General features: G+C 39.7%; 1 protein-coding gene across 1 annotated transcript in view; it reads left to right on the top strand.

Moving 5' to 3' along the window:
* MYO5A (myosin VA) overlaps window positions 1-22,000 on the top strand; it is a 131,092-nt gene extending 109,092 nt beyond the window's left edge. The window contains exons 31-39 of the mRNA XM_044980289.1: window positions 171-264; window positions 8,456-8,602; window positions 9,041-9,195; window positions 10,488-10,577; window positions 13,024-13,174; window positions 14,199-14,481; window positions 15,396-15,570; window positions 16,952-17,032; window positions 18,517-22,000. Coding sequence (XP_044836224.1) covers window positions 171-264; window positions 8,456-8,602; window positions 9,041-9,195; window positions 10,488-10,577; window positions 13,024-13,174; window positions 14,199-14,481; window positions 15,396-15,570; window positions 16,952-17,032; window positions 18,517-18,669 — 1,329 coding nt within the window. The 3' untranslated portion in view covers window positions 18,670-22,000. The remainder of the gene's footprint in view (window positions 1-170; window positions 265-8,455; window positions 8,603-9,040; window positions 9,196-10,487; window positions 10,578-13,023; window positions 13,175-14,198; window positions 14,482-15,395; window positions 15,571-16,951; window positions 17,033-18,516) is intronic.
* Window positions 22,001-22,486: the final 486 nt, after the last annotated feature.

Genomic DNA, 22,486 nt, shown 5'->3' with positions numbered 1-22,486 from the left:
GCTTGAATTTTAGGCAGTGTACAGGCTTGCAAATTTCAGCCAGATGGTGGCATTTCCTCTCAGCTTTTCTCACAGTCCCTTTTGTAACACTAATAGTGTTAGTCTTGTCTGTTCCACATGTAATAACATTTGTCTCGTACCTGAATCTTATCTCTTATTTTAATGTACAGGATTTAATGGAGCAGCTTGAAAAGCAGGACAAGACAGTTCGCAAGCTGAAAAAGCAGCTGAAAGTGTTTGCTAAAAAGATTGGTGAACTTGAAGGTATTTATAATGTGTGTGAGAGAGAGATTTGTTCCAATTCCTGTTGAACTCCTTGTCACCAAATGTTTGTATGTAGTTTTTTAGTAAGGCAATGAGTCTTAAGCAGCGTAAGCCAATGTTAGCTTAGCATGGAAACTGAAGATCTACTGAGAGATCTGTGTGCATATTGAAGGCAGTGTGTGATCCTCTATAATGATGTCTTCTAAAGTAATAGTTAATGTTGATTTTGTAGTCTTTATTTTAAACTGAATGAATTGATAGTTCTGTGGTAAATTACAATGAGTCTGGCTCCTGTTGCTAGAGTTTAAAGATAAATAGGATAGAGATTTGGAGGCTCTAGGAACACACGAAGAATGAGGACAGTAACAACAAAGTTTAGAAGTAAAAAAAAATAAATCTTGTTTGTATTATAAGTTACACTACATACTGATTTATGCAACCTGAGAGAATCTATGCACTGGCCAATCCCACATCCATACTCACATATGCAAAGATTTCATAGGGTCGGGTGGATCTCTCAACAGGTGGCCATCGAGACGGGTGGGTGGTTCCTGCTGGGGTCATCCCAATGAGGTCTTCCAAAGGTCTTCCCACTTTTACCCAACCAGGGAACGTATTTTATATTGTTGTTCTGACCGCACCTAATACCTTATGCATGTGCATGAGAGTTCAACCCTCTTTTCCTTATCTGTACTTCTACGCCCCATGAATATTGGGGTGCCCCATTTTACATAGGTTGTCATCTTAGTTCCCCTTATTCTCATAAGCATCTATGCACAACAGGATCCATGGTAACCTGTGGTCAAAGCAGGACATCCCATGATGTTACAATTAGGTGTCTTGCGGTCTAGAAGGGTACATTACAACTTATTTCCCATAATATAACCTATTGGCGCATTCTTTTAAGTAATCTTGTAACCTTACTGGCAGAGGGTTAGTCATAGGTCACCACTCATGTCAAGCGTTCTTAAGCCTACCGCATAGTATGGCTAAGCTAAAATCTTACAGGCTTCAGCCTGTAGGCCTTGTGTTCAAGCCATGCTTTACATATATACCTAATATACACTTATCAATCCTAAATACCTGTGAATCTTATGTTTCTATAATCCTACAATTTAAATCTATTTGGCATACATAGATTATATTTGAAATAGCATGTGAGTTGACCATAACAATAAATAACATAAGTGGATGAAAAATGAACTAATTGGCTACATGGTAGAAGATGAAGAGGGGAAAAAAGAGATGGATGTTTCACTGAAAGGAAACACCAGGTTGATTGCAAAACAGCGCACAGTTTGTGTTCTTTATTTACCCAAGATAATATGCAGTTTTTTGCCAAGAGGAAAATATTTCTGAGGAAGAGCGTGGTAAATATAAATGTCCCACTTTATTTTGAAGCGTGAACTTCCCTAGCACTAACAAAGACATGCAGATAATCTTTGTTTTTCTGCTTTCTGGTTTTCTTTTAATGTTGATGGTCATAATTGAATGCGAGTTTTCAGAGATATAAATCAAAGTTATTTTTATGGATTTCAAAGTGAGTATCAGTTTAGGATCTCAAGTCTGGTAACACGGAGTGTGTGATGTTGTGAAAGACAACTAAACGTGTTTTGTTTTGTTTTTATTGCTACAAGTGATCAACAGCACTGTAAAGTGGAAGAGGATGTTGGTTTATAATTACTTCCTGGCACTTATCCCTCAAAAATTCTGCATGAATCCCTTCTTTGTTTATCAGAGACAGGTTCACAGACAAACCAGTTGTTGTTCTTTGAGTGCTCATCCCTCTGTGTATTGCACTGTGGGTACGCATGAGCTCCATGCACCTGAATGTCCATTCATCCGTGCCTGTGCTCAACACCTCCTCATGCTCCAGGCCAAGGGCATAAGGGGTGAGGTGGGGTGGATTAACGGCCTCTCCGGTTCCTTTCTACTGCGGCATGGTCTGACACAGAACCCTCCAGTGTCCACCAAGTTGATTCTTCAGTGTCTAACCTGTAAATATTTTTTAAATTTACTGAGATAGTTTAATAGTTTTTGTGTTGGTTAGTTAAAATCTGGGAGTGTATGTGGAATATATTATGCCTAGGATCTCAGGTTTCACGAACTGTATCTCCTGCCCCCAGTCTTTCCCAGTCAGTGGCAAGAACCATCAGAAATGCTGTACTGCCTCGGAGAAGCGCACATCTCTTCCAAGTGTCACATCTACAGATCCTTTCCCAGCTGAACCTGGCAGGTGCTGGAATATAGACTTAAAACATTTCTGATGTATTGTGCTCTGAGGCCCTAGTCTGATCTGGCAGAGGCATTGAGAAGCACACCTCCTAGCACTACAACCTCTGATACGGGGCAGACAGGAGTAGAGCCAAGGACGACTCCTCATAGGAAACCTTCTCAGAAGGCAAGAAAAAATCCCACTTCTAAGAGGAGGGCTTGTTCCCCAGCACCCAGTTGGGTAAGACTTTGCACCTTGTCCAAAAGGCTCAGGAGCTCATAATGGCCACAGACTAGGCTCCAAACTTCCAGGCTCCAAAGAGCAAAGATGCCTCGATACCAGCACCATCAACAGGAGTGGGACCGTCATTGGTACTGACAAAGGAGAAAAACCAAGAGCAAAGGCCAGGACAGTCATTGATAACAACCAAGGAGAAGCGCTGAGAGCCCCTTGAAACGATCATAGAGTTGCATTCCCATAATGAGACTTTGACTTCTGTGGATTTCTGCACTGGCTGCCATGGAGCTCAAGGAGAACAGTTATTATCCTTTTGTGTCTGCAATCTCCCATCTTATCAGAGCTGGTCCTTACAAGGGAGATCTTGACACCATCAGTCCAGGGATGGTACAAAAGGAAAAGTCACTCTCCTATCCCTTCCACCAGTTGTGGCATTTCAACATCCATGCTACTAATGTCACCACCCTTAGAGTCAGAGCCTACATTTTCCTCCTCAGGCAAATGAGGGACTGACATTACCCCTATCAAGACAGAATGTTAGCCCAGATAGAAGATCCAGAATCTCCTGGGCCCCATGGAAACCCACAAGATAGGCACCCAGCTTGGGGCTGATTGTACCCTATGTCATGAGGTCCTCCTCAGCCAATATTTGATGCCTCTCACTGGCTTCACTGAGGACCCAGGCTCACCTTCTCCACCAGATAACTAACAGGCAGTTTCAGGACTCATTAAGGAGGGTTGCTGATGCACTCCAGATTCCTCTAGAGGAACTCCAAAAGAAATACCTCAGAAACTCCTTGACATTTTACATAGTGCAGAGTCGTCTGACGTACACCAGCAGCATGTGCCCCTATTCCTAAGGGTACGTTCACGTTACCCGCCGGATCAGCGGATAGCAGTCGTTCTATCGGGGATCGATTTATCGTGTCTCATCTAGACGCGATAAATCGATCCCCGCCGCACTCCCTGTCGACTCCGGAACTCCACCAGGGCGAGAGGCAGAAGCGGAGTCGACGGGGGAGCTGCAGCCATTGATCCCACACCTTGAGGACGGGAGGTAAGTCGAAATAAGATACGTCAACTTCAGCGACGCTGTTCTCGTAGCTGAAGTTGCATATCTTACATAGACACCCACCCTCCCCAGTGTAGACCAGCCGTTAGACAGGGAAAAGAAATACTTAGTGCCATTCAAGGGAGAAGAGTTTTTGTATATGCATCCAGCCCCAAACTCTTTAGTTGTGCAAACTGCCACTGAAGAAAGCAGGCAACATTAATCAAGATACGCTCCTCCAGTAAGGAGGCTACATTTTTGGATTTCCTCAGTGGGGAGGTATTTACATTAACCACCTTGCAATTCCAAACAGGCAATTACCAAACGTTAATTTCTAAGTATGATTTTGTCAGTTACTCAAAATTTCCAGAGTTCATGGATAAGCTCCCACAAGAGGATAAAGCACTGTTTCAAGCCCTTATTGGAGAGGGTCGATTGATTGTCAGATCATCTCTCCAAGTTGCAGTAGTTGCAGGCCAACACAGCCTCTTGATTGATGGTGATGGCTATCATCATGTATTGGGAGTGCTGGCTTCATTCATTGGGATTCCTCAGGGACATTCAATGGACAGAGGTGGATTTGCCTTGATGGGAACAACTTATTCAGTGAGAAAATGGATGAGTCATTGCACTCTCATTGAAAGATTCCAGGGCAACCCTCCGCTCCCTGCAGATATATAGATGCCACCACCAAAGAGGAAATATCATAGACAACCTCACAAGCCTAGACCAGCATCACAATCGTTCTACCACCAGAGGAGCTGTGAACCGCCGCAAAATTGGCAGAGGATGCAGCAGAGCAAATATAATGCTCCTCCTTCATCCTCCTTCCAACCACAACCACCTTTTAAGAAGTACTTTTGATTGGGATATTTGAGAGCTGTGAACCAATCCAGATGCCATGTCCTTCGACTTCAGACCTCATTATTCAATTTGGCAGCCACCTAGTCTGTCTTTCCCATAGCTGGCAAATGATAACAGATAAATGGGTTCTCGACATCATTCATTTACATCATAGAGTTCCAGTCCCCATTCCTCTTCAGGGACCATTCTCACAAGAGGATACTCGCTGAAGAGGTAGACTCCCTCCTTCAGTGCGGAGCCCATAGAGCCACTACCCTCTCAACATTGGGGAAAGGGGTTTTACTTGAAATATTTCCTCATTCCTAAGACGAGAGGATGGAGTTCCATCTTAGATCCCCAACAGCTCAATGCTTTCATCTTCAGATTAAGGTTCAGGATGGTTACCCTGACATCAGTAATTCTGTCACTAAACAGAAACGACTGGTTCACAACTCTTGATGTGAAAGATGCCTATTTTCATATAGACATCCACCCCTCATACAAGAGATTCCTCAGGTTTGCTCTAGCTTCAAACCATTATCAATATAGGGTGCTCCCCTTTGGATTAGCAACAGCACCCTGGGTATTTACAATATTGCTTTCAGTTGTGGCAGCCCATTTCCATCACCACAGATCATCAGTTTTTCCTTGCCTTGATGATTGACTGTTGATGGAAAAATCTCATTAAGAGGTACTGACAGTAACCTCATCCCTGCTCAGTCTTCTAGCATCACTGGGACTCTGTGTGAACATGGGAATGTCTGTTTTAGCTCCCATAGAATTCATTGAAGTATCTCTGAACTCTGTCAGGGCCAGGGCTTTCCCCTCCCAGGACAGATTCCAATCAGTAGAGAATCTGATCTCACGGTGAGCACACAGACATAAGCTCACAGACATAAGATCTTCCTGGGTCACATGGAATCCTGTACCGATGTAACATCCTTTTGTGAGACTTCGCCTTCATTGCCTACTGGCTTGGCTTCAGATGGTGCACATGACAAGCAGACACAATATGGACAAATTGGTCACACTCCCTCTGAGTGCTGGATTCTCTAGATTGGTGGGAGAGCAAGTGTGAATGGAAGTTCTCTTCACTTCTCCCCTCCCTGAGAAAACATTGATCACCATTGTCTCCCTGTTAGGATGGAGCATCCATCTAGATGAGCACATAGTACAAGGGATGTAGGTGCCTCGGGCATCCAGGATGCACAAAAACCTGCTAGAACTGAGAGCAGTGCGAGAGGCCCGCAAAAGATTCTTACTGCTCATACAATCCCAGCATATTCAAATAATCTCAGACAACGTGACAGCAGTGTTCTATATCAACAAGCATCAGGGATCAAGATCTGCCCCCGCCCCCTTTACCATTGAAGCTGTCAATCCGTGAAATAAATATGTTCCTCACCAGATTACCCTATCAGCAGTACACAATACACTGTCAGACAGCCTCCGCAGGCACTACTCCAGTGGTTCTCAAACTGGGGCCACCGCTTGTGTAGGGAAAGCCCCTGGCGGGCCGGGCTGGTTTGTTTACCTGCCCCTTCTGCAGGTCCAGCTGATCGCAGCTCCCACTGGCCGTGGTTCACTGCTCCAGGCCAATGGGAGCTGCTGGAAGTGGCACAGGCTGAGGGACATACTGGCTGCCACATCCAGCAGCTCCCATTGGCCTGGAGTGGCGAACCGCGGCCAGTGGGAACTGCGATCAGCTGGACCTATGGATGGGGCAGGTAAACAAACCGGCCCGGCCCACCAGGGGCTTTCCCTACACAAGTGGCGGCCTCAGTTTGAGAAACACTGCACTACTCCAAGGGTTATGAATGGGAACTACATGATTTTCTGGTTCATAACATATTCCAATAGTGGGGGTGTCTTTCTTGGGGCCTGTTTGCGTCCCAAGAGAACAGAAAATGCAAAGTGTACTGCTCCAGGAGTGCTCAAAGTCAGGACTCCAGTGGAAAAGTGCTTCTGCTCTTTTGGTCAAAGCATTTAATGCATGCTTTCCTCACCCAATCCACTGTAACATCAAGTTCTGAGGAAAGTCCAGCAGGACAGAGCAGTGGTCATTCTCATTCTTAGATGGTTCAGGCAGTTTTGGCTTCCCAAACTCTTTTAGATGTCACTCGTCACCCATCTATATCCTATCCTTCCCAAACCTCTTGATCCAAGACACAGCAGAGTCTGACATCCTAGTCTGAACTCCCTCTACTTCATGGCATGGAATCTGGATGAACGTTGAATCTAGAACAGATGTCCAAACCATCCTTAACAACAGCATAAAGGAATCTACCAGAAAGTGCTTCTCATCTAAGTGGAAGAGATTTTCCATGTGATCTCTGCATTGCCAGATGTCCCCAGAAGAATCAGACATCCTACTATTTTGAGATATGCTTTCCCTGAAATCCTCAGATCTTTCCCTTTGCTCCTTATGGGTACACTTGGCTGCTCTTAAATGCCTCTTACCCTCCAATTGAAAGTCACTCTATTTTCACCCATCCAATGACTGTACATTTTCTAAAAGATCTAGTCTGAATCTTCCCACTGATGACAAGACCTGTTCCAACATGGGATCATAATTTGGTTCTCTCATTGTTAAGGTAGTCCTGCTTGAACTCCTAGCAACATACTTGCTGACTCGTTTGTTTATGAAGGTTACTTTCTAGTGGCTATAACTTCGGCTGAAATACACATAGGGAGCAGCACTCAGAGAAGAGAGGTTATTTACGTTATGTAGTAATTGGAGTTCTTTGAGATGTGTGGTCCCTATCTGTATTCAACTACCCACCCTCCTTCCCCTCTGCTTTGGATCCTTCATGTATGATTCATGGTAGAGAAGGAAGTGGAGAGGCCTGCGTTCACCCTTACACCCTCAGTTCAGAGGACAAGGAGAGGAAGTGCACAGCATGGACCAGTGTCACTGCTAGTAAAAATCTTCTATCTCAGGCTCGCAGTGGAATACAGATAGGTATCATACAGCTCGAAAAACTTCAGTTAGATGCAAGGTAAATAACCCATCTATTTCATGAGCACTAGGATTCAAATTGAAGGTTGGATTGATCAAAGGAATAATACATTCATGCAAATCAAGTTAGTCATGTGGTAACAGTCTGATTCTAAGCTAATGAAATCATTTCAAAGAAAGTTTAAAAGTGGTTTGATTTTAAACAGGATTTGAAGACCATTGGGTTACTGTTGTAGAGCCACACCACATTCCACATCTTTTTCACAAACTGCACTTCAGGATATGCTTGGGTTCAAGCATAGTTTGTGAAAATGATTATGAAAGTTGTTTGTCCTTGTCTGTGCCGATTAGCCAAACTAATGTAGAAAGGAGTTGGTCTGAAATAGTTTTCAAACACCATCTCTCACTTAGTGTAACAAAGACATACCTTTAAGAATGCTAACATTTTGCTGTACAACTAATGGTGACCACTGCAGTATAATTCAGTATGTGACTAATGCTATTTCTGGTTCTTACACTTTTGTTGATGTGGAATCCAGCAAATCAAAACTAATTAATTGTTTTGAATGTCTAAAAACAGCCTGAAAGGTCTTTTTCTCATCACTTCATTGTTAGCACTGACAGGGAGGTTAACAAATATTAATGGGTGTTACCCACACTCTTCCACTTTGATGAAAAGGGAGAATGCAATCCTATAATATGTTTATCAGGAATGAAGTCTCTTAGCACAATGGGAGTTGTACTGGGAGGTGTTAGGCTAAATCAAATAAGAACACTCCTTGATGACAAATGTTAGAGTTCTTGAGTAAGAGCATAGGAATTTCTGCTGTCGTGTAAAGCTTGCATTGGAAAATATTTTCTCAGTTGTTTTTTCTCCCTCTTAAAGTGGGCCAGATGGAAAACATTTCACCTGGGCAAATTATTGATGAACCCATACGTCCAGTTAATATTCCACGGAAAGAAAAGGACTTCCAAGGAATGTTAGAATATAAGAAGGATGATGAGCCAAAACTGGTCAAGAATCTTATTTTAGGTAAATATTTTCCCTATTTGCAATAAACAATATAGGAACTTGGGATTTGCCTTATCAGATCAGATAACTGATCTGGGTAGTTTGGTATCTTAGGTTTGGCAATGTCGTTTACCTAATATTTTGGAGGAAGATGAGACTTCTCCAATGCACTAACTCAACTGTATACATCTTTATTGTAATGTTATCCTTCTTGCTTAGTATATCAAATACTGGCGATGCCTTTTGTAATTCTCCATAAAAAATTTTAACTGGCAAAGATTTTTTTTGTGATCCAATAGCTTTGTCAGAAAAATAACATTATTTGTAAAATAAATGCCATTGGTATTCATTGGCCAGAACTAAGGTGATTAACTGAGGAGCTGCAGCTATATTGCACATTATACCATCTCATGAATTTAGATTTGATGTAAAGGTGTGTGTGTGTGTGTTTTTCCCCAGATCTGAAACCACGTGGTGTAGCAGTCAACCTGATCCCAGGACTACCGGCATATATATTATTCATGTGTGTCCGCCATGCTGATTACCTTAATGATGATCAAAAAGTGAGATCATTGCTGACTTCCACTATTAATGGTATCAAAAAAGTATTGAAGGTTAGTTGTTTCATGTTCTTTTATGAAAATGTAAATGTTTGTTTTTGTTTTAAAGAATAAAAAAAAGACTTTCACCGATTTGGCTCAGAGTTACGGAGTAGTAAGTCTTTCCCACAGATAACTGCCCATCACAAAAAATGCTGTTACCTATCCCCAGATCATAGCTAGGGATAGAGTTATACAGAATTAGTTTCACAAGATAGTATAGACAGTTTGACTCAGTAAAACAGTAGAATTTATATTAACCCTTGTTTGGTCCTAAAGAACCTGCATCCTGCCTTCCATCCGTGCATGTATAATTTTGTGCACATAGTCACTTGCACAGCTCTTTCCTTATAAAACCCTTACAGTCCTCTCCATAATGCTACACTATTAAGCCAAATACTTCCGTTGCTGTTTTGGTTGGGAGATTCACTGGTGGTTGTGTGTAATTCTAAGGACTGTACTGCAAGCTGATAGAAAGGTTGAGGCCAGTGAACATTAATATACTTAAATAGATTCCCATATGTAGTTTTTGTCAGGGCATTTTTCAGTCAGTAAGCAAAACAGCCACCGTGACTCTGAAAAGCATTTAAGCCATCCATGCCTTCTGGAAAAGTTTTAGTAAACACCAATTGTGCAGGAGTTCGGATACTTAAGACAGTATATGAATACTCCAGGGAGAACAGTGTGTCTAGTTAAATTAGTTATTGCACATTCTGTAAAGTGCTTCACATTTAATTGTTCAAGAACCAGTTTCTAGGTTCAAAGCAAGCCTAGGGCTTTGCTTTTTCTTTTTCAGTGGACATGTGTCAGATTTGTTAAAATTGTTATAAAGTGATAGTGAAAGTCCTCCAAATTCCAAGTTATGTTTTTGCTCCCCCTACTGTACATCCTTATCCTCAATGTTGTGGTGTACTGAAACCAGTAATAGTGTGGCACAGTGAATACTGGTAAGAGAAAGTGCAGTAACAAAAACAGTCACCTAGATTTCAGCTCAGTTCACAGGACGTGGGGGAAATGTCTGTAACATTGGAAAAGAAAAAATTGGTTTGAAAAATAATATATTGAAACATCTAAGAGAGGAGAAAAATGAATTTCACCACTTTAAAAAAACACTTGCCTTTCAAATGCTGTTATGGCAGTGTACAAAAAGCTGTCAAACATCAACATTACTATACTGGTAAGTCTATACAACTACCAGAAGAAAATGGATGTATAGTGTGTATTTTTTATCTGTTTTAATTTCTAACATTTTCTTTTTCAATTTGTCTTATGAGTCCAAACTCAAATGTCTTTGATTTTGTCTTCAGAAAAGAGGTGACGACTTTGAAACGGTCTCCTTCTGGCTATCTAATACCTGCCGATTTTTGCACTGTCTGAAGCAGTATAGTGGAGAAGAGGCAAGTGCCACTCCTGTTCTGTTTTTTAATTTTTACCATATGATTCATATTACACCTTTCCCTTTATTTACTGTTCTGTTAAAATGCAAAATGAAAATAGATGCAACAGTTAATGTGCACTAGCCGTTCAACTTCAAAGGTGGGTTTAGATATGGCATGGTTAATAAATGAGGCATGTTTGATAGTGTCAGGCAAGTTCACAATGTTTTCACGGAGTTTGACTGTTCAAAATCATTGATGATCTTTGACCAAGAAAGACAGATGACTGGCATAGTAAGGGGCTTACAGACCAGATGGGCTTGCATAGTGTCATCATTCCAGTGTTATCAATCTGTGTTTCCATCAGATCTCAAAGTTAGGCAGAATCTCTAAGAAACACCTAGGGGTTCTGGAGTAGGTGGTGGTAAGTTAGTAGATGGCACTGCAAGTCCATAGTGAACCAGTGTCCCAGCATGGTGCTAGCGGGCATCATGCTGGAGGTGCCATCTTTCAGATTACATACGAAATTAAGGTTTTAGCTAATTCTGGTAGTTAGAGATGCATGGCACTATTTGTAAAAGTAAGCATGTTAGCCCATTAGCTCTGGTGTCCTGAACACATTCAAGTAAAGTAGGACATAGTTTCCAGAAGTGGCGCTATTTCAAATGCTGCATGAAATGATCTCCCTCAGTATAGTGTTTATATCAGTTTAACTTTCTAATGTGCTTTGTAATCCTTCAAGATGAAAGGTGTTATGATGGTGGCAAAATTATAGTTATCTGAATATTAAAAAAAAGACATGGTACGTCTACACTGCACACTGTTCTCAGCAGCATGAAGAGTAGATATGCTACACTCCCCCCTAGCATGGGTCTAAATAGCAGTGTAGACAGTGAGGCACTACTTAGGCAAGTAAAGATATTCTTGAAGCCTCTCTACATGCCCAAGCAGTGCCTCTCCTGGCTACACTGCTTTGTTTTTAGCACTGTAGTGTCCTGCTGTCAGAGCCTTTCCCCACCATAGTAAAAAAAGACTCTGGCAGTGGGGCACGGCTCCAGTGGGGGGAAGCAGCAGGGCAGGGCTCCGGAAGCTCCCCGCTGCCTCCCTCATGCCAGAGCCTTTCACTGACACACTGTGGTGTGGATGCAGCCTGCTTTTCATTGCAGCATGTAGCTATCCTGCACAATACCGCAAGAGGTGTGCAATGTGGATGTAGCCTTAGAGGTCTTTAAATGCGCATGTCTATTCATACAGTTCTTTAAAGGCCTAGAAAGATTCTTTGTGCAGCTAGAAATAGCAGTGGGAAAGTAGTGGCTTATTTGTAACTGCAGTAAATGCCTCAGATACTTGAAGTTTCAAGGCAGTGTAGCCTGATCTACAGATTATGTATTAATTATATTGATTACTTACGAATCCTGAGTTATCATTTTGAGGGTCAACAGGTTCTTGTCTCAAGACCAGGTGCAGTATTATTCAAATTATTATATAGTTGGAAACCCCGGTGTGCACAGTTGCAACACTCACTACAGGAACTCTTCTATATATTTACAAATAGTTTATCAATACATTTACACAGTCACAAACACCCCAACTCAGTAAGGTAGAAAGAGATACTACAGAATGCACATCTGCACATCCATATACTCACACCATCCCTTGTAGAACAGCCTGAACTGTTAGCCATCATCTTCCTCATCACAATCACCTTCCCCCTCATCACCAGTAGCCATCATTCTGGCACCTCCCAAGGACTACAGCTCCTTCTCCTACCGCCCCCAAGCTGGGATGCAACTTGTATAATATGAAACGCTGACGCCACAATGTTTGATGCAAGGGTTTTTCCCCTTTTCCTTATTTGTATTTCCTCACCTTACTAATGTTGGAGTGCCCTTCTACTATAGGTTAGCATATCAGTGATCTCAGTTTATTATCATATATGTCAATTCGTTATCATGGCCCTCTTTTGGTTAGGTATCTGTAGATGTAGCTCATGTACCTGTATGTATGTCAATTCATTGCCATAATATTCTTGTGGTTGGGTCATGTTCCTGTGGTCAGAAATTCCCCTCAAACGCTCTATTTTTAGCTCCTTGATACCTGGAGTTTCCGTTGGGCCGTTTATCTGTTTAAAGTTCATAGGCCTCAAGCTTTATGCTAACTTGCTGAAGCTAATGCCTGACAAGATACAGGCCTGTAGGTTCCTTGCATTAATGCTGAATATAATGCAAAGCAGTGAATATAATAAAGTCAAGCTTGACCTATGACAGAAGTCATGTGATCCATATCCAAAATGCAAATCCAAGTGTTAGCTGCAATAAGAACGAACTTTTAAATGAAATGTTTGGGGGATATAAGAGGGAGGATGGGAATGAATTTTCAAAGGACTATTACCCGCCTACAGTAAGAAAAAATATACATGCTATTTTTGTACATTGAAGCATTTGTTTCCGTTGCCTTGTGAATTCAGGGATTTATGAAGCACAACACGCCTCGTCAGAATGAACACTGCCTCACCAATTTTGACTTAGCTGAATACAGACAGGTATTGAGTGACTTGGCTATTCAGATCTACCAGCAACTCGTCAGAGTGTTAGAGAATATTCTGCAGCCAATGATTGGTAAGGCAAAATTAAATTCCTCTAACTTTCCAGCTACATTAATCAAAATAAATTTCTTCCTACTCAATGAGAATGGTGGTAGTATATGATCTCTTGTATTTTCCCTTAAGTGGTACATGTATATTAAAGCACCCTACTAGTATTCTGTTTATAAATGACTCATATAAGCAGAGATCAGGGAGAAAGAGCATAACTCTGTCGCCGCTCCCCGCCACACACAATGACAGAATAGCTGGATGTAACTTATAAATGCTTGTAATAAAGTAATAATATTATCAGCAGTGAAATAGTTAACAATGTTGATATTTAAATTCACATTTTTTTTTTAATTAAAATGATTTATACTAGATCTCTAAGCAAAGCCCATTAAATTAATGTATCTTCCCTTAAGACAATATTGACATTTAAATTTTCTCTAGGCTTCAGAATCAACACATCATTTAGTTGAATGGCGCAGCTCTTAGCTCCACTGGAGCTATTGCTTATCTCAGTGGTCCCCAACCTGGTGCCCACGGGTGCAATGGCGCCCGCCGGGGCATCTATGTGCGCGCGTGTACTGGTCGGCGGACAAGCATCCGCCGAAATGGCGCAGAAAAGCGACGTCACCAAGAGGCGCCACCACCAAAATGCCGCTGATTTTCAGCAGCATTTCAGCAGCGACACCTCTTGATGACGCTACTTGGTCCTAGGTGGCTCGTCGTCTGGCGCCCGCCACCCGAAAAAGGTTGGGGACCACTGGCTTGTCTAATTGAAGACTCAGGAAAACAGTACTTTATTGAGCCACATTCAGGCTTTCTTTACAACCCCACAGACTAGGCTCTTTTTAAAATTGTAATGGAAACTTAACTTAGATTCTGCAGAAATTAGTGGGGCCATTAGAAAAGAGCTGGAATGGTACAGTGGTGGCCAATAGCAAGCTCAATCTACTCCTTGTATATAAATATTAATTACTATTGTTTTGTAAAAATGTGTATACATTTGGGCATTTTTCAGCTATAGTAGTAATGTTGTCAATCAAATGCAGTTTCAGGAATGCTGGAGCATGAAACTATTCAAGGCGTCTCAGGGGTAAAGCCACCAGGGCTGCGAAAGAGAACGTCTAGTATTGCTGATGAAGGGACCTACACGCTGGACTCCATCATTAGACAGCTGAACACATTTCACTATGTAATGTGTCAGCATGGTATGGATCCGGAGTTGATCAAGCAAGTTGTTAAGCAAACGTTCTACATCACTGGGGCAGTAACCCTGAATAACCTCCTCCTGCGCAAGGACATGTGTTCCTGGAGCAAAGGGATGCAGATACGGTGAGAGAGCGCTCCATAGTATTTTCACTTGCCTCTTAAATGTACCGTTGGCTGTAATATTGAATTTGTTAAGATCAGATAATGGTTTTGAATAATAGTTGTATTTAAGCATTCCATCTAAGAGAGAGAGACTCCTTGATGCTGGTTTTGAGGGTTTCTCACCAGGAAGTCATCATTTAATTTAGGGGTAAATTCTGGTTCCACAAACAAAGCTTCTGTAGGATGGAGTTAGGAGGGGAACAAAATTAATTCCTTTTTATATGCAAGTCGGCCCAGATGGGCAACACCTGCCACTGCGCAACATGGGGAGGTGTAGCAAATGTTCCTCATTGCTTAATCTTGTCAGTTTGTGGCACAGTGGACACATGATGTGTTTAGATCTGTTGTCGCTCCTCTTTTTCCCAATACGGGACACATTTGATTCATGTTTTTGGTGTCTGTTGCCCAGTGTATTCTGTTTGTACAGCGTTATCATATTCCTCTCCTAAGACGCTTTGAAAATCTCAGCCTACATATACAAGGGTGAAATCCTGCTTTTCTTAACTGCACAGAGGAGTCCCATTGAGGTGAATAAGGGGAACAGAGTTAGGCCATATATCTGAACAGAGCCAAACAAGGAAGAGAAGCAGTAAATAGAGTGTTTGGCCATTATTTTCAAATATTCTTTGGAACTCAGGGTGCAAGGCTTCTAATGGCACAGCATAGGGTTATTAAACAGTCCTCAGGAAAATCAACTGAAGGGAGCTGCTATGGAAATAAACTTAAGGGGAATTATAATTAGGTACTGTGTGAAGGAAGTACCCACAAAAACAAAATATGGGCGTTAATTAAACAAAATCTAAAGCTTTTGATATTTGGTCAGACTTGAACAGTCGGAGTGAAAACATTCTTGGGGGGGGGTCTTCTTTTAACAGGTACAATGTGAGTCAACTTGAAGAATGGCTACGTGACAAAAATTTGATGAATAGTGGGGCTAAAGAAACACTGGAGCCTCTCATTCAGGCTGCACAGTTGTTGCAGGTGAAAAAGAAGACGGATGAAGATGCAGAAGCCATTTGTTCAATGTGCAATGCTCTAACTACTGCACAGGTAATCCAGCACTCACCTCGACAGCTGTTACATTTATGAGCACCTCTAAACTGTGTTTTTCTAGACCTGCATGTGCTTCCATCTCACAGAGATTGGGTATTTCTGCTCATGTTGTTGTAAATAAGCATAATGAAAACAGAGGTTGAATGGGGTAATGGGTCCTCTCCCAAGGTCTGTGCACAAAATAAGTTCCAGCTTGTACTGCTTTAACTATACCAGTATAGTTAAGATGGTACCATCTCCCTAATGTGAATGCAGTTATACGTGTGCAAAAGTGCTGTATACTAGTATAGCTAAGGGGAATAAGCTACACTGGCATAAAGCTCCTTTATACCAGTGTAATTGCATCCACACTCGGGGTTGTACCAATATAGTTATTTCAATTAAAAAAAACACTACAACTGACTGAAATAGTTATAGCTGTACAAAAGCTGTGTAGGCCAAGCCTTTGACTCCAAGAATAAGAGATGCCTGTGTGCCATACTACTATGTGCCAGCCCAATCCCAATCTCTGCATCAGAAATGTAGAAACACCTGTTGCTTTTGCACTTTAAGAAAAAGTTCCTATTTCAGAAGTTTCAAATTTATAAAAAAAATAGAATCATGAAAAAAGTACAGAGATTTTTATTTAAGCTAAAGAAATGTATTCCTATCATTTGGTGCTCCCCTTGCTTATGCCTGTCTTTTTCTTGGTTTGGGGTCTTCGTCCTGCATTCAGAGCTCTAACTTGTTCCATTTGAAATCAGTGGAAATTTTACTACAGTCTTTGGTGGGAACAGGATAGGGTCCAAAATGTAGGACCAAATTCAGGTAGAGGAAGTAGCAACTTTTCCACTGACTTCAATGGATTTAAGAGATTATTGCTGCTGATTGATTGTCCTCTGGTAATTTCCACAGTGTGCTAGGCACTGCCCACACGTGTCAAAACAATAGTCCCTGCCCCAAAGGGGACACAGTCTAAGAAGACAAGTGATGTATGAAGGATGGAGAGAGAGAGAGAGCACTAAACCTTACATTTTAAAAACAGCCATCAACCTCTAATCTCCTCCTGTGCTGGTATTAGCTGATCAATTTCGTCTAGCTGGCATGGAAGAAGTAGGATTTGTCATTGTGCCAGGATCAGCTGTTTAATAATATTGTACAGCTATATATGGTCACATTAAAAAAATTTAAAAGGCTTGTTTATTTTAAATATGTGCCTTAATTTCTTATAGCATATAGCAATTTCTTAAATGAGTAAGAAAATTCCTAATGTATTGATTTGAAAAAAACTGTAACCAGCACTTGTAAACAACTAATTTAGGAAGGTATTTTTAACATTAAGAATATATATTTAAATCAACAATAGACTGAAACCAAAAACTGTTGTTTTTCTCCACAGATTGTAAAAGTTTTGAATTTGTATACTCCAGTTAATGAGTTTGAAGAAAGGGTCTCAATATCGTTTATACGTACGATACAGGTAAGACTGTTCTTTGCCCCACATATTGTTCAGTTAGTTCTACAGGAACACATCAGTGAGCTAAAATAGGTCTTGTCATAAAGTACAGTGCGATATCCAAAGTAAAGTAGGCTTGTCAACCACATTTTCTTTTCTTTTTCTGTAATACAGATGTGATACCAAGACATTTATGTTTATTGTAGGCTGTCACAATTTGTGCTACTATTTGCAGATTTAAACTAATGTCGACTTTTTTAACTTTCTATCACTATTTATTTTTAAAATGAATTCTAGGTACCTGATTTTCAGAAGATGACATAATTTTTCTATCTCTGTATCTTTATTTGTGCACACTCCACTGTGCCCACTTTTCAAGTATTAATGTTTGTAAATGCAAGTGATGGAATTTGTACACGCAACGCCCATTCATTCAAATTTTTTTCACACAAGAGGTCAATTTGAGACTGCTTTGAAAACTGAGCCATACATATCAGAAGTTCTCAATTCCACTCTTCTAATTTGGAAAATATGAAACATTTTGAAAATTCAGAGGAAAACTGGCTAGTCAGTTCATTTAAAAAAATTATTTTTAAAAGTTGCTCTTCCTGGTATCTATTAGAGCAGCGTTTCTCAAACTTGGGATGCCGCTTGTGTAGGGAAAGCCCCTGGCGGGCCAGGCCAGTTTGTTTATCTGCTTCGTCCACAGGTCTGGCCGATTGCAGCTCCCTCTGGCCGCAGTTCGCTGCTCCAGGCAAATGGGGTCTGCGGGAAGCTGCAGCCAGCATGTCCCTTGGCCCGTGCCGCTTCCAGCAGCTCCCATTGGCCTGGAGCGGCGAAACACGGCTAGTGGGAGCTGCGATCGGCCGGACCTACAGACGAGACAGGTAAACAAACCAGCCTGGCCTGCCAGAGGCTTTCCCTACACAAGCAGCATTCCAAGTTTGGGAAACACTGTATTAGGGAAACAATAAGATTGATAAGGGAGATTGACAAGATAAAACCGAAACAAAACAAATGAATCATTCTGCATACTCACTGAAGATGTACAATTAACATATGCCAGACAGGTCTCCTACCCTTTGCAGAAAATCTAAATGTTTCTTCAGATTTTGTTATGAAGGAAAGACATGCAGATCCAAAGCTGCCCAGAGGCAGCTTCAGTTTATGTGCACAACTGTTACAATGGGTCCAGATCAAGCTGCCAAATATATATGTATATGTTTTGCACTGATCGGTATTCAAATATTTAGTATGACAAGCTTAGAAATTCTTAATTGTTACAAAAACTCATGTTTTCTTTTTAATATTTTCTTTCTCAAGAGAATGTTTAAAGCCCACAAAATAATGATAACTGAAAATCAAGTATTACTGATTAAAAGCACCAGTGGGTTTTTCTTTTTACAAAAAAGCATGATACTAAACAACTCAAATGCAACATGATTGTTTTTTATCTGCCTTTGCCGCGAGATGAAGTATTAACACAACCAATTTCTTATCTTTTGTAGATGCGTTTACGAGACAGGAAAGACTCTCCTCAGCTGCTAATGGATGCTAAACACATCTTTCCTGTTACTTTTCCATTTAATCCATCCTCCCTTGCATTAGAAACCATTCAAATTCCAGCCAGCTTGGGCCTAGCATTCATCTCACGTGTCTGAACCAAGGATGCACTGTCAGCTGTTGACAATGAGTCTGTTGCCTGAAATCTGAATCCATTAAAACATAGTGAGCCACTGAAAATACGTTTTTGAAGGGACAACACTGTATATGCCCAGATTTTTAGTATGGGTAGCTGGAAATCTACATAACTGTACCACAACTGGAAGGCTGGTAGAAAGATGTGCACTTGTATAGGTCATTATTTTCATGTAGACGCATTACTGATTGTTACGTTTCCAGAGTATGAATATAGGGCTTGGGCAAAAATTGTCTTCAGCTGCCTAGAGACATTTTTAGATCTTTAGTAACATATTTAAATAGTGTACATTAAAATCCATACACAATCTGCTCATAGGTAGGGACCAATAAGGACAGACACGGTACTTTAAGTGGAGGACTGGAAGTAATGCATTTTGTAGTAGAATACATAGTCATGTAGGAATCTATTTCTCCATTAGAGTTTTTGACAATTTAAACATAGCGAACTTGCAATATATAAAACAATTTGTTAAACAACTTCCTTATTTATGTCAGTATGACATAAATTATGAAGTATTAAAGTCTTTTGGCTTACTGTGCGATATAACATAGGTGTTCATTTGTTAGTACTGTGGTTTACTAAACATATTAAACTGCTGCTGAATATTGTGTTCTTTAAAATGTATGACAGTATCCTTTATTAGGCACTAAAATAAGAGACTTCACTTTTTATTATCAACTTTGTTTACAGTCCAATGCAATCTATTCTTTTAACTGGATTTATGCAAATATCAACAAATATCACCTGGAAAGGAAAAATGGTAACTAAGCACAAGTAGCACACTGGAAGTTACATAATAGTTTTCTTTAAAGATAGGGCACTAAAATACTCGTCTTGTGGCAAAATGAACAAAAGTCAGTCATGATTATAATATTTATTTCATATTTTGTAGTTGGTTGGGGTTTTTCCTTTGTCCAATTTTAGTCCAAGGAAGTGGCATTATATTTTTTCAATATCATCCATTTTATGTCTTTGTCACACTTTTTAAGATGTATTCTCAAATACCTAGAATGAAAGGAGAAATTCCTTGAGTAGTCCAATACCTTTATTAGTATATATATTGGCTTCTGGAAACATACAACAAACATTGACTGGGAAGGGAGTATTTAAAATTGTGCAGTTTGTGAATCTATCCACGTAGTTCAATGAACCTATTTAACAAAAGGGTTACTTCATGCTAGAAAAATAGTTTTTAAAAAAATCTATAAAGTGTTCTGTAAGATCCAGACTGCACAATGAGAAATTATAGTTGTTTTGGCCTCTGCACTTCCAATCAGAAAGAATATTCCCTCTTTCACGCCTCAGATCTGCTCCAGAGTGGAATTTATATTTCAAAATGTACAACAATTAAGTTAGAGGCCTTGGTCAACACTCTGTTTCTGAATTTTAAAACATGGTCAGTGATGTATGGTTAAAATATACATATGAAAAAGTTGCACATTACTAAATTGCAATGTGCAATATTTTAATGTATCATGCAAATTAGCAACTTAGCATGAACATTTATTTCTTTAAAAGAACAGAAAAATATTCTATAGGTATACTTTTAGAATGTTCTGGTACTAATCAGCCTGCGAACCTACAGAATAATTTTGCTATCAGCTGAGCAGACCAATACATTTCAGTTATGTTTTATTTGAGATATATACATGCACCTTATATATGGTGACTGATAAAATGTATAATAAAGAAAGCTTAATCTTTGTCAGTACCATTTTGAAATGCTTATGCCTTTTTATTTTCAGAAGTGTGTGCCCATTTTTTGTGTTTGATAGCTCACTACTGATATGTTCAGGTACCTACAAGTAAGAATTGCATCTTTAATTTGGATGATCTTTGTTAAATTATTTAAATTATTTTCATATGCAAAGTAAACCAAAAGCACTTCATTCAAATATGTTTGTTACTTTATCTCTTAGGCCAAGGATAATATAAGCTGGCTCCAAACACAGTATCATATAATATGGTGGAGTGTACTAATCTTTCAAAGTTTCAGGAAGTACTGCACTTGTTAATATGTCATGAAAAAGCCCTGGTATCCAGTAATAGCATAAGAGCAGGAAATAGGTGAAAACATTTGGAAAAATAGAAACTTTTCCCCTCCTGTTTAAATAAAATTGGCACAACAGTATATTTATACTGTAAATCAGGAAATATATCTATTACTTAAACACATAGTTATGAAAATTTATGTTAAAATGTATTTTTGTTTTTTAAATTTGTTTACCTGTATAAAGCCTTACTGTGTCTTGTTTCCTTAACAAAGTAGTAGTAAGTTGTTTATAGGTATTATCCTTAAACTCAGTGGTTTGAGTAGTGTTACATTTATATCACATTAAAAGTGTATGCTGCTTAACATGTTTTAAAGGAAAATATTTCTAAGTTGAAATTGATGTGTACTTGGTAAATCATCTAAAATTTTACATAACAGTATTTTACATGCACTTTTCAAAAAAGAATTTTAGTGTTGATTTATGATATAAAATATTTTTCACCTTAGGTTTAAGGTCTCTTTAGATAACCATGGAAACAAATATAAACATCTTTTAAAAACTTATATTTTTTCCTTTGAATCATGGTTATGCTCTTTTAATGTGGACGTAACTTTTATATTTTAATTTATTATCTATTGATATAGTAGATTCTGTTGGATGCAGGAAATTATTAATTTGTCAATGTCCCTTTTGACATATATAACCATTCTGAAGATGTCGCACAATAATTACCTCATTGAGTTTGGTATATTTTTAGTCCAGCCATTATTTTGTTCTGCCTTTTGCAACATAATCTTCTATCCAAATTTTAACCAATTGCTACCCAGGCTTTAATCCGAGATGGAACTTGAAAGTGCTTAAAGAATTTTGCTTTATTAAATGTGATTAATCTAGTCTACTTGATCAGAATAGAAAGATATGCTATACTTCATCTTTGAAACGTTGATTTTTTTTTAATCCGTTAACAGTTGTTCCATACCTGGAAACACCAGCATTTGAAAGCTGAAGGTCTGTATCATTTAGGATTTAAAACTGAACACATTTCAAAATATCATACAAGAATTCTGAGAGAATGACTTTTGTTTTTTAAGATGCTGATAATTCATCTGATAAATAAAAGCCTTTAAACAGGTTTTCACTCTGTACCACCACAGTACATGGATGAAAACCAAACCAATTCAGAATGACATATGCTTTGAAATGTTGTAGTGTCTGATGTTGTATTTAGTAAACGTGTGCACCATAAACACTGTATCCTATTAGCTGTCACTGAAAAATGTCCAAATAAAAAACTCTACAGCAGTTCGTTTTGTTTTTTTGTGAATATTTAAACAACAGATATATTCAAATGAGGCCCAATCCAACCCCATGGAAGCCACCAGGAGCCTTTCTATTGACTTGAAAGGGCAGTTGGTTCAGGTCCAGGGTGTCATACGTGCATACTGACAATCTTTTTCTATAAATACATCTCTGTGTGTCTTTTGTTGTACAGAAAGCAATTCCATCAGTAGGTTAACATGCTACTATTTCAAAGTGCATGGAAAACAAATTATATTAATGAACAGAAAATTAAGGTTGCGAATTAAACAAAAACACAAACTTCTGTGCCCTGGGAGCTCTAAAACCAGATGGTGTTTTTAGTGGAACTTTATCTTAATATCATAAAGAACTTAGTGTATCTGACCAACTGTGACACCCCTGGGGATACCCAGGGCGGTGAGGAAGCCCTGCTACCTGTCCTTAGTGTGAGGAAACCTTGTTGGTCGGTGCCTGGCAGGGGTC

The sequence above is a fragment of the Mauremys mutica genome, chromosome 11 (assembly GCF_020497125.1).
Source record: "Mauremys mutica isolate MM-2020 ecotype Southern chromosome 11, ASM2049712v1, whole genome shotgun sequence".
NCBI lineage: Eukaryota > Metazoa > Chordata > Testudines > Geoemydidae > Mauremys > Mauremys mutica.
The sequence above is the reverse complement of the archived record's forward strand: the minus strand, read 5'-3'. Positions and strand labels throughout refer to the sequence as shown.